The 12,666-nt window shown below is 37.0% G+C and overlaps 1 protein-coding gene across 2 annotated transcripts in view; it reads right to left on the bottom strand.

Moving 5' to 3' along the window:
• DNAJC13 (DnaJ heat shock protein family (Hsp40) member C13) overlaps window positions 1–12,666 on the bottom strand; it is a 124,267-nt gene that overhangs the window by 32,442 nt on the left and 79,159 nt on the right. For both annotated transcript variants that reach the window (XM_077752284.1, XM_077752285.1), the window contains 8 exons: window positions 11,289–11,443; window positions 9,761–9,962; window positions 8,250–8,365; window positions 7,136–7,214; window positions 5,601–5,736; window positions 3,151–3,335; window positions 2,654–2,728; window positions 933–1,052 (listed from right to left, as the gene is read on the bottom strand). In XM_077752284.1, the coding sequence (XP_077608410.1) occupies window positions 933–1,052; window positions 2,654–2,728; window positions 3,151–3,335; window positions 5,601–5,736; window positions 7,136–7,214; window positions 8,250–8,365; window positions 9,761–9,962; window positions 11,289–11,443 (1,068 nt within the window). The remainder of the gene's footprint in view (window positions 1–932; window positions 1,053–2,653; window positions 2,729–3,150; window positions 3,336–5,600; window positions 5,737–7,135; window positions 7,215–8,249; window positions 8,366–9,760; window positions 9,963–11,288; window positions 11,444–12,666) is intronic.

Genomic DNA, 12,666 nt, shown 5'->3' with positions numbered 1-12,666 from the left:
AATAAAAAAAATTACAGGGTTAAAAAAAAAAAAAAAAGCTCCCAAGGAAACTGGTTATGAATGTATGTCAAGCTAGCTATCTTACTGCACAAAATGTTCACCTCCTATTTTCAATTCGAATTTAAACCTGAATCCAATATCCTTTAAAGCCTAAAATTAAAAGTGACCCTGTGATAAGAGACTGAATTGTTTTTGAGGCTAATGTTCAAAGATTTGGGAATATAGTTTTCTTCATTTTTTTCTACTCTAATTTTTAAAATAGTGATAAGGCATTAAATATTCACATGTTAGGGTCTTAACTGTATCAGCAATATCTTTAGTGCAGGGGTATGGATTTACTTCTTCATATCAAAGTTTGTATTCTTATTAGCTACTTCTGAGGACATCATATAAATACAGTTGAGAGATTTTCATCAGATTCCTTAACTCTAGATACCTTTGCCCAGGACTGACACCCCACTCCTATTCTATTCCAACACAACTCACTCCATCCACTTATCTAAGAAAGCTCTCTCTTCTTCCCAGGCACCTACTTCATCTACCCACAGCTAACAACCCTCAGCAGTTCTGGATTTGGAGGAAATGTTAAGTTCCCAGCAATACAAAGTCCTTCCCACTAGGCAGTGACTTGACTGTTACAGGTTTCACATGGTTCTTTTCTTGCATTAGAGTTATTTACTCTAGTCTCATTTCTCCTTTGCCTCTCTTTCAATGTTAGAGGAGACCCACTTGTCACTTAGACTTATTTCTTATGGGCCACCAAAGGAACAAAAGCCTCCATTTACAGCAAGTGTTTTGTGATATTGAGTTCAGAGATTCAAATAATGCCCATAAGAACAATTTTGGGAATCTCATTTATAAACTGGGACTGGCTACATGACAAGAACACCCATTGCCTACTGCATCTAGAAAACATTACAGATGTGCTCTACCTTGCCAAAATATAGCACCCGACAGAGATCCTTGATGATGCCAGGCATTTCCGTGATCTTCTCTCGGCATTCTTCAAACTGAGCGGCTACACTGTAACATTTGCTTATGTGTCCACATACCTGCATACAACACAACCGAGCGAAAAAGAGTATCACATGCGCATTCCTTATTTAAGATACCAGATACCAAGTCAGCATAGATTCATGAATAATACTTAATGGTATGTATGATGCTCCAAAATTAAAATGAACGTGTCTATTGAATCACTAGTAATTCTGGCTAAGATTTTCTCTAGATTCAGGGTTGGCAAACCATGGCCCACTGCAGTGCGTGGTACAAATTGACCCTGGTTCATTTTTATGGCCAGGGAGCTAAGAATGGTTTTTACTTTGTCACTCAAAAAACAAAATAAAACCAGTGTCTCAAAACAAAAACAAAAAAGGGGTAGGAACAGAGAAAGGGGAGAGAGAATCCCAAGCAGGCTCTGCACTGTCAGCGCACAGCCCAATATGGGGCTTGAACTCAAGAACCAGGAAATCATCATCAGAGCCAAAACCAAGAGCTGAATGCTTAACTGACTGAGCCACACAGGTGCTCCAGTTTTTACATTTTTAAAGGTCGTAAACAAACAAACACCACCCCCCACACACATACATATAAAAATATGCAACAGAGACTGTAAACAGCCTAAAAGATGTATTTACTCTCTGGTCCTTTATAAAAAATGTCTGCCAAGCTCTGGATTAAGGTATTTTTGTCCAACTTATTAACACTGAAGAATTAACAATTCTACTTATGCACCACACTTCAAAATAAAGTATGAAACTAAAAAGCTTGTATTCATTTAAGTGTTTATATTTATTTTTGAGAGAGAGAGAAATAGACTGTGAGCAGGGGAGGGGCAGAAAGAGGGAGAGGAACTTCAGTGTCTCTAAAGTAGGCTCCAGGCTCAGAGCTGTCAGCACAGAGCCTGACACGGGGCTCAAACCCACAAACCACAAGATCATGAAAGTCCGACGCTTAATCAACTGAGCAACCACCCAGGCGCCCCATACTTTTGTTTTATATTCTAAAATTTGCTAGCATAAAAAGGATCATTAAAAAATGCATGCTACAATGACCTTAATGAATTCCTGATAGATTCTTATATCGAGTTCAATTATAACCTTAACAGAAAAAAAAGCAAATTAAAATACTATAGGGATGGAATGTTATATCTAAGGTAAGTGTTAGCTGAACCTGTGGTAATCATTTCACAGTATACATAAATGAAAGCACCATGCTCTATGCCTTAAATTAATACAATGATGTATCCCAACTGCTTCTCAATACACCTGGAAAAACATGACTAGGGATGGGAGAGGGAGGTAGAGAAGGAAATTAGGGAAGGGGGCAGATGATAAATGAAAAAAATGGCAAAATGACAAATGCTTATATTCCTTAGGGAAAAAAAATTAAGCCACTAGATCACAAGTGACTTAGTGTAGTACTTCTTTAAGGATGATACAAAAACCAGCAGCACCGTCACCTGGGAATTTGTTAGAAAAGCATGTTCAGTCCTCCACCTCACAACCACTGAATCAGAAGCTATTGGTAGCAGCCCAAGTGGAGGTCAGCCACCCATGTTTTCATTAGCCCTCCAAGGGATTCTCATAGAAATTTAAGTCTGAACTACTACTGGCCAATGTAACTTTCTTGGAACCACACATTTTAGCCTCACCTGTACTGACATGTCACTTGGTTTACTTGAACGATTCAAGACAGCCACACAGCGACTAAATGCCTCCTGTAACACCTGCAGAGAAAGAAGTCAGTCACTAATTCTCCATGTTGACTTAAAGTCTGGAAAGCCTTTTCTGGTAGAATAAAATATTAACAACCTTTTAATGATACTTGGAAAATAAATGTTTGCTCAATTAACATTTGTTAAAGAAAAAAATCCATAGTTGTTTTTTTAAACATTCCCAACAAGCTATTTTGTGAGCTTGTTTGTCAATTTTGAATCCAATACTCTCCAACTCACATTATGAAATAAAGCTTCATTTCTACCTTTAATTTTGACACTAGAATATGGAGAACATGTTATGTGCTGGAATATTTTAAGGTAAGAAATTCTGTCAGTCGTACTTGTAATTGGTGATTTCTTTATTGCCGAAAGTCATATAATGTGCCTGAACAGCTTGAAGAGAAAGCCGCACACAGGTCATCCCCTATTACCTCAATTCCATTTTCCCTTCTGAGCTCTTCAGCATTGAGGGCCGAGCAGTTGACAGTATGGAAAGCCAGCTCTGTAGCAGCAGGCAACAGCGGTGATTCTTTTGAGAACAGGAGGTCATCTGAAGTTTCCATTGTTATTGTCCTAATTAGCATGGGGTATCCTGCATATTTATAAGGCTGTAAATCTGAAATAGTCAAAGGTTAGTGTTGGGAAAACCATAAGCAAAACAAAAATTGACTGTCATGGTTTTGAGTTAATTCTGACCCTATGTTCAATTAGGTTCCCTTAAAAAACTGAATAGATATTTAACATCTTAAATGTTTCCTAATTCTAGTTCATAAAAAGAAATTAAACCTAGTATAAATTCCTTGAATCTTCCCTTTTCTAGCATACTTGTTTGGTTGATTTCTCTAAAATGTTTCCACCTCAGAGAAGAATATTTTTGGTAGATTAAACTAGTAAACTTAAGTATGTAGTGGGTTTTTCTTTTTTATTTTTTTTAAATGTTTTATTTATTTCTGAGAGAGTGAGAAAGAGGAAGAGACAGCATGTGCAGGGGAGGGTGAGAGAGAGAGAGAGAGAGAGGGAGGCACAGAATCTGAAACAGGTTCCAAGCTCTGAGCTAGCTGTCAGCACAGAGCCCGACGCGGGGCTCGAACCCACAAACCGTGAGATCATGACCTGAGCCGAGGTCGGACGCTTAACCGACTGAGCCACCCAGGCACCCTTGTAGTGGTTTTGATCCTCTGCAAAATATCTACTTTCTGTGTTGTCCATGGAATCTTTGTAACTTTTCATGTGACTGCAGACAACATAGACAGATCAGGACCCCACATCATAACTTTTTTATAAATCCCCTTTGGGAAAAGTGGCAGATGCAGCCTGAAAAAACATCATGACCTTAAAACAAACCAATGGTAAGGCACAACTGCAACTCTAACATAGTTATTAGCGATTAAAATGTAACCAATGGTTTGAAAAAGACTTCTTTAAGCTCATTTTGATTAGTGGTAAATGCCATATAATTAAACACTTTACGAATGTGTTCTGTTCAATTCATATGCAAAAGTGAATCAATCACTGCTCTCAGACTGCTAGATCCCCATGCTGTCCCCCGCAATACTAAAACTGAAATCCCACTTGTCTTCAATTACCCAACAGTCCTGCTTCTCTCAAATCCCCTCTGTCCTCTTTTCCTTCTAACATCATCTTATAGAGCAAATGGATCTCCTACTCCTCGCTTCAGGTCAAGTTCAGTTCCCAAGCCAGTGGACACCTACATTCTTGAACCTAACTTCCCATCCCCAACAAAGCCTTTAATTTTTTTTTTTAATGTTTTTTATTTATTTCTGAGAAAGAGAGAGAGAGAGCATGAGTAGGGGAAGGTCAGAGAGAGAGGGAGACACGTGTGAATCTGAAGCAGGCTCCAGGCTCTGAGCTAGCTGTCAGCACCGTGAGATCATGACCTGAGCCTGTCAGCACCGTGAGATCATGACCTGAGCCAAAGTCGGACGCTTAACCGACTGAGCCACCTGGGTGCCCCAAACAACAAAGCCTTTCAAGTTTTCACTTTCCTGGCTTTGTGGTTATTATTACACCTAATGGCCCTGCAAACATGCTGGAAATTCCCAATAACCTTGTACTGTGAAATCATACCTATTTCTTCTACAATAGTGGCGTGCAAACTGTTCCACAGGATCAGAGGGTTTTGAGAACTACCATAGGATATGAGAAGTATGAGAGAAGTATATGATCACGTGAAAAAGTTTCTATTGATTTTAAAGACCAAACCATTCTTTTTTTTTTTTAAATGTTTTATTTATTTCTAGGGGAGAGAGAGAGAGAGAGAGAGAGAGAGAGACAGAGACAGAGACAGAGACAGCGTGAGCAGGGGAGGGTCAGAGAGAGAGGGAGTCACAGACTCTGAAACAGGCTCCAGGCTCTGAGCTGGCAGTCAGCACAGAGCCCGACGCGGGGCTCGAACCCACGAACGGCGAGATCATGACCTAAGCGAAAGTCGGACGCTTAACCGACTAAGCCACTCAGGTGCCCCAAGACCAGACCATTCTTTAGAAGCTTTTCAAGTTGTAACAGGCACAATCCTCTAAACGTAATTTAAGAACATTAAATGATCCTTAAATTGTAGATCCCTCATAGATCTCATTTAATACGTTTGCTACTAAATGGACAAAAAACTAATGGCCTTCAGGAATGAGTAACAAAAACTTGTTGGAAATGCAAAAATACTAAAAAACATAGGTAAGAAGTAGAAAAGTGTAAAACAAACATTTTGGGCCTTCCAATAGAAAACTTACTTTTATTCTAAAATTCAATTCTAAGAATCTTTTGCAATAATAACTCTCAATCTATTAGAATATGCTGTAGATACAAGTAACATGAGAGAAATCAGCTGGAAGGTAAATTAGAATTTGAGAATAATATGCCTTACCTTCTTTATGACGGTTGAAGAGGATGCTCTGTGTTTTCAGAATTAAAATTATATTCTCTGGATCTGGCCCATCCACTATTTTTGCTGATTTGGTACATAAAAATTCATATGCTTTATTTACTTTTTCAAACATATCCTGTATATGACCAAACATAATTAGCTTTCAGTGTGGAACATCTCAAACAACAACAAGCGGTTTATGTTTTACCAATAACTTCCTTAGTTATTATTTTGTTTTGTTTTTTACATTAAGGAATTCATTCCAATTGTAATCTAGCTGGTATGCTTCAAGGTGAAACTCCCCCTACCCCAAATAGATTTTTATTGACCTTAATATCATTTACTAAACAATTTTTCTTCATTTGGTTTATACCATACATAGCATATTGAACTCGTACACATAAAGACAGTTTCTGAGCTATTATAAAAATTAGAATAAGAGCTGTTTATTGAGCACTGCAGCAGACATTGTACTAAATATGCTTTACAAACATTATCTCATTTAATCCTCCAAATGTCCACATGATGTGTGCACAGTTATATTCTCATTTTCGGATAATGTTAAGTTACCTGCCTATAGTCACAAAGTCCATTGGTGATGGGCTAAGACTTACACCCAGGTCTGACTACCCTAAATCCATGCTCTTAAATTACTACAACACTGTACTGTGTTCCTTGATCTACATGCTAATTCTTGTGTCAGTATCATATTGGTTTACTATTATAGTTTTATAGAGTATTTCAACATCTAGTAGGTTAAGTCTAGCAATTTAATACTGATTTCAAAATTTCTTCCTCTCTTGACTGTTTCTCTCCCAGGTGAATCTGAATTGCTACATTTCTCAAAAAATCCCAGGCTTTTGATTAATAAGGTCTTAAACATAAAAAAGCAGTATGTATTCAATATCAAGTCTTCCCATTCAGGAATAATGTCTGTGTCTAATAAAAATAACGTTAACCTTGAAATCAGTGAAAATTATTCCAAGTTTCTATCAATAAACTATCAATCATAGTTATAGAAGTCATACTGTGTGATTTCATCTTTTATGAAATCTTTCTTGGCATTTGGTAGGAAGCTGGAAGAGGCAGGATCAGGGAATGTTAGCACCTGATAGCTTTTAAGTCTGATTCAAATTTTCTACTTTTTCAGTTAGAATGATATGAAGTTGGACGTCATTAGGAAAAACAAAAATTACCCAAAGCAATTCAGATGGCCGTAACTTCACCTACAAATGAATTACATTCATCCACATTTCTAACATTCAGTTACTCATGTGACTGCCCATTAGAGTTAATTCTTAGACCTGAGAAAATATCCGTAAGTTACTACTATGAGGGCAGACCTTCTGGTAAACTGAAAGAGGATCATTCACACAGAAACCAGGGGCATGGGGCCCACAGGTTAATTTAACATACACTGGGCATTATGAGGCAGGCAGTAGCACAGAGAGTGAGTATACCTATTCTCCACCTAAAATAGTAACAGAGCAAATGGAAGTCAACCCAAAAGTTCTAATTCCAAAGGTAGTACATACCCTCCCTTCTGGATTCTTATCAGGGTGGTACTTCTGTGCAAGTCTGAAGTAAGCTTTTCTAATCTTGCTCTCATCATGCCTATTAAATAGCAAAATTATTTTATGAACAGAGTAAGGTACAAGAAAAATTTTATATAATCATTTAAAGTGATACTGTAAGAATCTTACTTTTTATTATATATTATCATGTGTTAGGCATCAAATTAAACCAGTAAGATTCAAGTAAGAATATTTTTTTAATGTTTATTTATTTTGGAGAGAGGAAGAGAGAGAGACAGTGTGTGCGAATAACGGGGAGGAGAGAAGGAAAGGGTAGATCTGAAGTGGGCCCTGTGCTGACAGCAATGAGCCAGTGCGGGACTTGAACTCATGAACTGCAAGATCACAACCTAAGCTGAAGTTTGATGTTCAACTGATTGAGCCACCAAGGGGCCCAAAGAATATTCTTTTTATGTTATCTTAACATATGAGAGATAAAACCTCAATGTTCCCTGTGGACAGTTATCATTCCCTTCAAATCACAAAACTATATTTGAAGAACTAAGAAAATTTTTTTCAAACTAATTTTTCAAAATGTCACTTCAAACTCTTTAATTGTAAGTAATATTAACTGTCAGCCTTGCCAAAAATGTATAAAATCAGTCTATACTTAGGAAAATGTCTTTTAAATCATTTTTCTCCAATATTATCTGTTCTATAAAAACTTCACTTATATATTAATGAAGTAAATCCATACTCTTTTCTATACATCGTAGTGTCCTAGACATACGGCTACCAAATCTATTCCTCATGTACAACACAAACCATAAGAGGAAGGGGCAGGATAAGTATGTGAGTTACCACCATGTGTCAGATACAGTGCCAGGTGCTTTACATTATATCAATTAACAGAGCAAAAACTGTACTAGCAAGGCAGAAAAATGTTAATTCTGCTAAAAAATTTGTAATAAATCATAATCACATGGATATAGTTCCATATGGTTATTCCCATAGGTGTATATATCAAAGAATAGGCAAAGAAATTTAAAAACTGTTGGTTTAACAACTTAGTCTTTGATATTAATATTCTAAAGCAAGGCAGACATTTACTACTGTAATACTGAAAATAACTCACAGGCCCTGTCCTTGAGGGAGATTAAGCACTTCATAAGCATCATCTATCGACATTGTAGGTGGCTTCTTTTCAACTTCCTTCTTCCAGGCATCAAGGGTATCTTTTAAAAGCTTAACCTTAAAGACAGAAAATTAAAATTTATATCTCTTATTAAAGTAAAACTATTTCAGAATGTAATTTTAAATTAAAGAATTCCTGTGCTGTATCTAAACTGACATTTCTAGGCTATTCAATTATTACAGTTTTCTGAAATACACATAACCACGATCACTGGTAAATACTTAGGTTATCTGCTACAGGGCTCCATTTCTCTCTTATGTGATATTTTTATTCTCTGCCAATTTCTGTCTTCACTTTTAATTGTTAAATGTTCAGAAAGCCCCAAAAATTTTGAAATTAGTATATACACTGCAATAGGAAAGAAAGTAGTATATGGTTGCATGCTTCTCAAGGTGATCTAATGTAATTACTGGTAAGCTGACATTCAAACAAATCTAAGGGATGGTAAAAACAAGGGAGTCTGGGTAGGAGGTCAGAAGAAGAAAGCTAATATTTACTGCATGCCTCTAAACCAAGGAGCTAGTTACTTTGCAGACTGTAGCAGACTTAATTCTTGTACAAAATTTCAGTAATACACAAAACCATTCAGATTCTGAGAGAGAGCTCCACGTTTCCCACTTAGTAAGTGGTAGAACTGGATTCAAACCTAGGTCTGACTAAAATGCCCATACTTGTCTACTATTTCATGCTGATTCCAGAACAGGTAGCAGAGACAGCGGTCTTCATTTGGTCATAGTAAAGAGGCACCTACTGGTACACATGGCAACTGTTCTAAAATCTTTTGATGATAAGGATAATGGTATAACCTCTGCTATATGAACAAACCAACACAGGCACCCAGGACTACTTTATTCAGGCTTCCAGCAGACACCCAAGGGCTCAAGTTGGAGGGTTCCCAAGGACACTATACCAGGCTACTATATAAACTACCAGGTCTCACTGTCTCCTATGTGTGCCAGGAATTCTGCTATTTTTTATATGAATTCTCCATCTTCCCAACCACATGAGATGGTTGCTATTAGTAGTAATAGTACTATTACCATAACTGGCTTAGAGAAATCAAGCAATGTTAAATACACCCATTAATGGCCAAACTAAGGCTAAATCCTAGACTGCCTAATTCCACCATGTGCGAGCTTACTCAATATGCTATAAAGATAAGCTTTGATCAAACTATTATAGTATGTAACTTGTTTTTGTACCTAAAATTAAGTTGATGTTATATTTGTCAACAAGATCAAGACTATAAAGTTCTTAATACTTTCTCAAAAAGTTATCTTTTAGCTTTGGATTTACCCAAATATATTACACTGTAGTGAGTTACATAGTCCTTAAATAAAGGGGAACATTTGAGGAAGCTGTTATCCTTATCAGAGAAGGAAGAAATACCCAGAAGTGATTAGAAGCTATTTTTCCAGTTTGAGAAGGCACAAATTAACCTACTGACTTACCGGATCTTTAATAGGCCAATCTGGAAACCGGAGTGTATCGCAAAGTTGTTTGAGGTAATAAATATTACAAAACAGTTCATTTTCTAGTTGTGGATAGTTGATTACTGGGATGGGACAATACTGATAAAGTGCCCTTGTGTTACTCTGAAGGCGCGGTGTGAAATCAGCAAGATGGGCAGCAATCTTCTCTATCATGAGGCGCCTACAATTAGAAAACTCTCAAAGCATTATGAAAGGATTTAAAAAAAAAAAAAAAGGTTAACTCAGGCAATCATGCAAAATAATTATGTGGATCTTCTTTAGAGTAACTCAATTACTGGTCTAAAATGAGTGTTTATAAGAATGTTACTGAGAATACTATAAACTTGTTATGTAGAAAGCCTCAATGGATATAAACTTACTTGTAATACTTATCTATAAAGACAATCAGAGAGCAAAAAGTGGATATTCCCAGTCCTTCCAAAAATCAGTCATTAGAAGGTCAAATGGTATGGAATTTGCATACTTCATCTGATGCATGAAGGCATAAACAGGGGACTAAGTTTACTAGCATCTCAAAGAAGCTTACTACACAGTATTTATTATAGTTAACAATCTGGGGTCTGGCCCTCAGTTCAGCAGAAATTTGATCGGATTAGTATACAGACCAGCTGTATCTTTTAGACAGGGACTTATATTAACCAATCTCAGGAGAAAAATATTCCATAGAAAAGTTGTGTTGTAAACTTACTTGTATTCCTATACATTTGTTCCCAATGAAAAGCATGACTGTCACACAGAATACATTCAAGTTGGTGGCTAGCACATGCTAACCTACCTGACAAGACAAATGATAACCAGCAAGTGCCATTGTGTGAAGTCAGCAAAGGGAGTGAATAATAGACTCAGATCAACTGTTATCCAGCTAAGAGGACTGAGGGGTTCTCCACAACAGTGGTGGCCTCGACTGGACTTATGAAGCGTGCAATCTTTTTCTAGACACAGCCTGTCTGGATGCTGACATCTGCTTCTGTGCCTCTACTTTTTTTGTTTTCAGAGGCTTGTCCTCCTCAAGGACATTCTTTAGGAAAGCTAATTTCCACATTAAGGTCAAAATGTGCTACTAAGGGGCCTCATTCTAAAATGAACTGGGGTATGTCTCGTGTGATCCATTCTATGTGGGCAGTCTTTAGTGGAGTACAGCTCTGCTTCCAAATACCAAGGAGGTGTGTCTTGATTTTATCCCTGTATATTTCTTATACACACTGCCTAAAATTCTACCAGTTTTATAGACTGACTTAAGCATCACCAGTGGTAATAGGCCCAACCTTATGTAAAGTTCTATTAAGGTAACAATAACTTTGTCAAATCACATTAGATTAGAAAAAAGCTTACGGCCTTGTCAAACTCATCCCTTGATTTGGCACCAAAAACTTCTGTAGCTTAGATTATGCAACTAGTGAAAGAAGTTCTTTTAACAAAAGTCAAACCAGATGGCAAGAGGCAAGGATTCTGAGTATACAATACAAACAATCAGCTGGCTATTTACCTCATTTCACTGCTCCAGATGGCTTCTGGCGTATCAAATTCTCCCAGAAAAATCTCTGAAAACTTTTCAGGCTCATAATTTTCTAAGTAACAAACCATTGCTTCTGGTAGGATGTGCCCAAGTATACTTCTCTGAAAAATATCTTGTCCTTTTGTCTTTAAAACAGAACACAAAAACACTAAAGTTGCCATTTAATTTTCTAATAAATGAATTAGGGCTAGGGAATATTTTAAGAAAAGAAAACAACCAGAACAAATTGCTTTTCTGTTTCAGAAATATAGATGGAAACATGGCAAAATGTGAAGTGGAAGATGCCTGGTATTAACTGGCTTTGGCATGAGCTCTAAGGTAGAAGTAACACTATCTGGGCTCCAGTAGAGTCTTAAGCTCCTAAGATGTCAGGTGCTGTCAACATGATTTAGGATGACCTGCTCTGGACCACGTGTAATAGTACTGGACAGCACAAGGAGAGATCCCACAGAGATTTAGATCAATTTTTCTGTGTTACATTGTTGATTGCAGTTTTCACCTGCTTCTGTTCTCAAAAACACGTTAGTCCAGAAAATCAACATCTTAAAAAGCCTGTCCTTATGAAGTGTGGCTATTTAAAGGGAGAATATCTATTCAAGGTAATTATAACTAACTGTATTAAGAACTTCATATCCTCTGGCTGGCAAATAGAATCAGGAGAATGATCATACTTGACCACAATAAATTTTAAAACTCATTTCCTGATGAAAACTCATTTACCTGATGATAATAAAATCCTAAGGACTATCAATACTTTTCTTTTTTCCTTCTAGGCAAATTGAGAATGTTTTATTCCTCTAGGATCTGACAAAGAGACAGAAGAAAAAAACCCAGACAAGGTTTTACCACCTAGTCCTAAGACAAATTAGATGACAAATACTTTCAGGCTTTTTTGCTAATAAAAGCCATAAATTACATATTTCCATATATATCTGTTAAATTTTGGGATGAAGAACTGCTTGTTTTGTTCTTTAGAATACCATTATTTAGGGGGCACCTGGGTGGCTCAGTTGCTTAAGCATTCGGCTTTGGCTTAGGTTGGTAGGTTTGAGCCCCATGTCACACTCTATGGTGACAGCTCAGAGCCTAGAGCCAACTTCAGATTCCGTCTCCCTCTCTCTCTGCCCCTCCCCCACTAATGCTTGGTCTCTCTGTCTCAAAAATAAACATTAAAAGCAGTTTTTAAAAATACCATTATTAGGTTAGTTCTTGCATCTAGAGTTCTGTTACACAGTTTTTGCTGTAATTATTCAAAATACGGTTTGGTGAAATGATATACCATCTCTCATTATAAAAATTTGAAAAAAGATTATATATGCCTAGCTGCACAGAAAAAAAGGGAAAAAAA

Source organism: Crocuta crocuta, unplaced genomic scaffold, assembly GCF_008692635.1.
Source record: "Crocuta crocuta isolate KB4526 unplaced genomic scaffold, BGI_CrCroc_1.0 scaffold580, whole genome shotgun sequence".
NCBI classification, from domain to species: Eukaryota; Metazoa; Chordata; class Mammalia; order Carnivora; family Hyaenidae; genus Crocuta; species Crocuta crocuta.
Note: the sequence above shows the minus strand (reverse complement) of the source record. Positions and strands in the feature narration are given on the sequence as shown.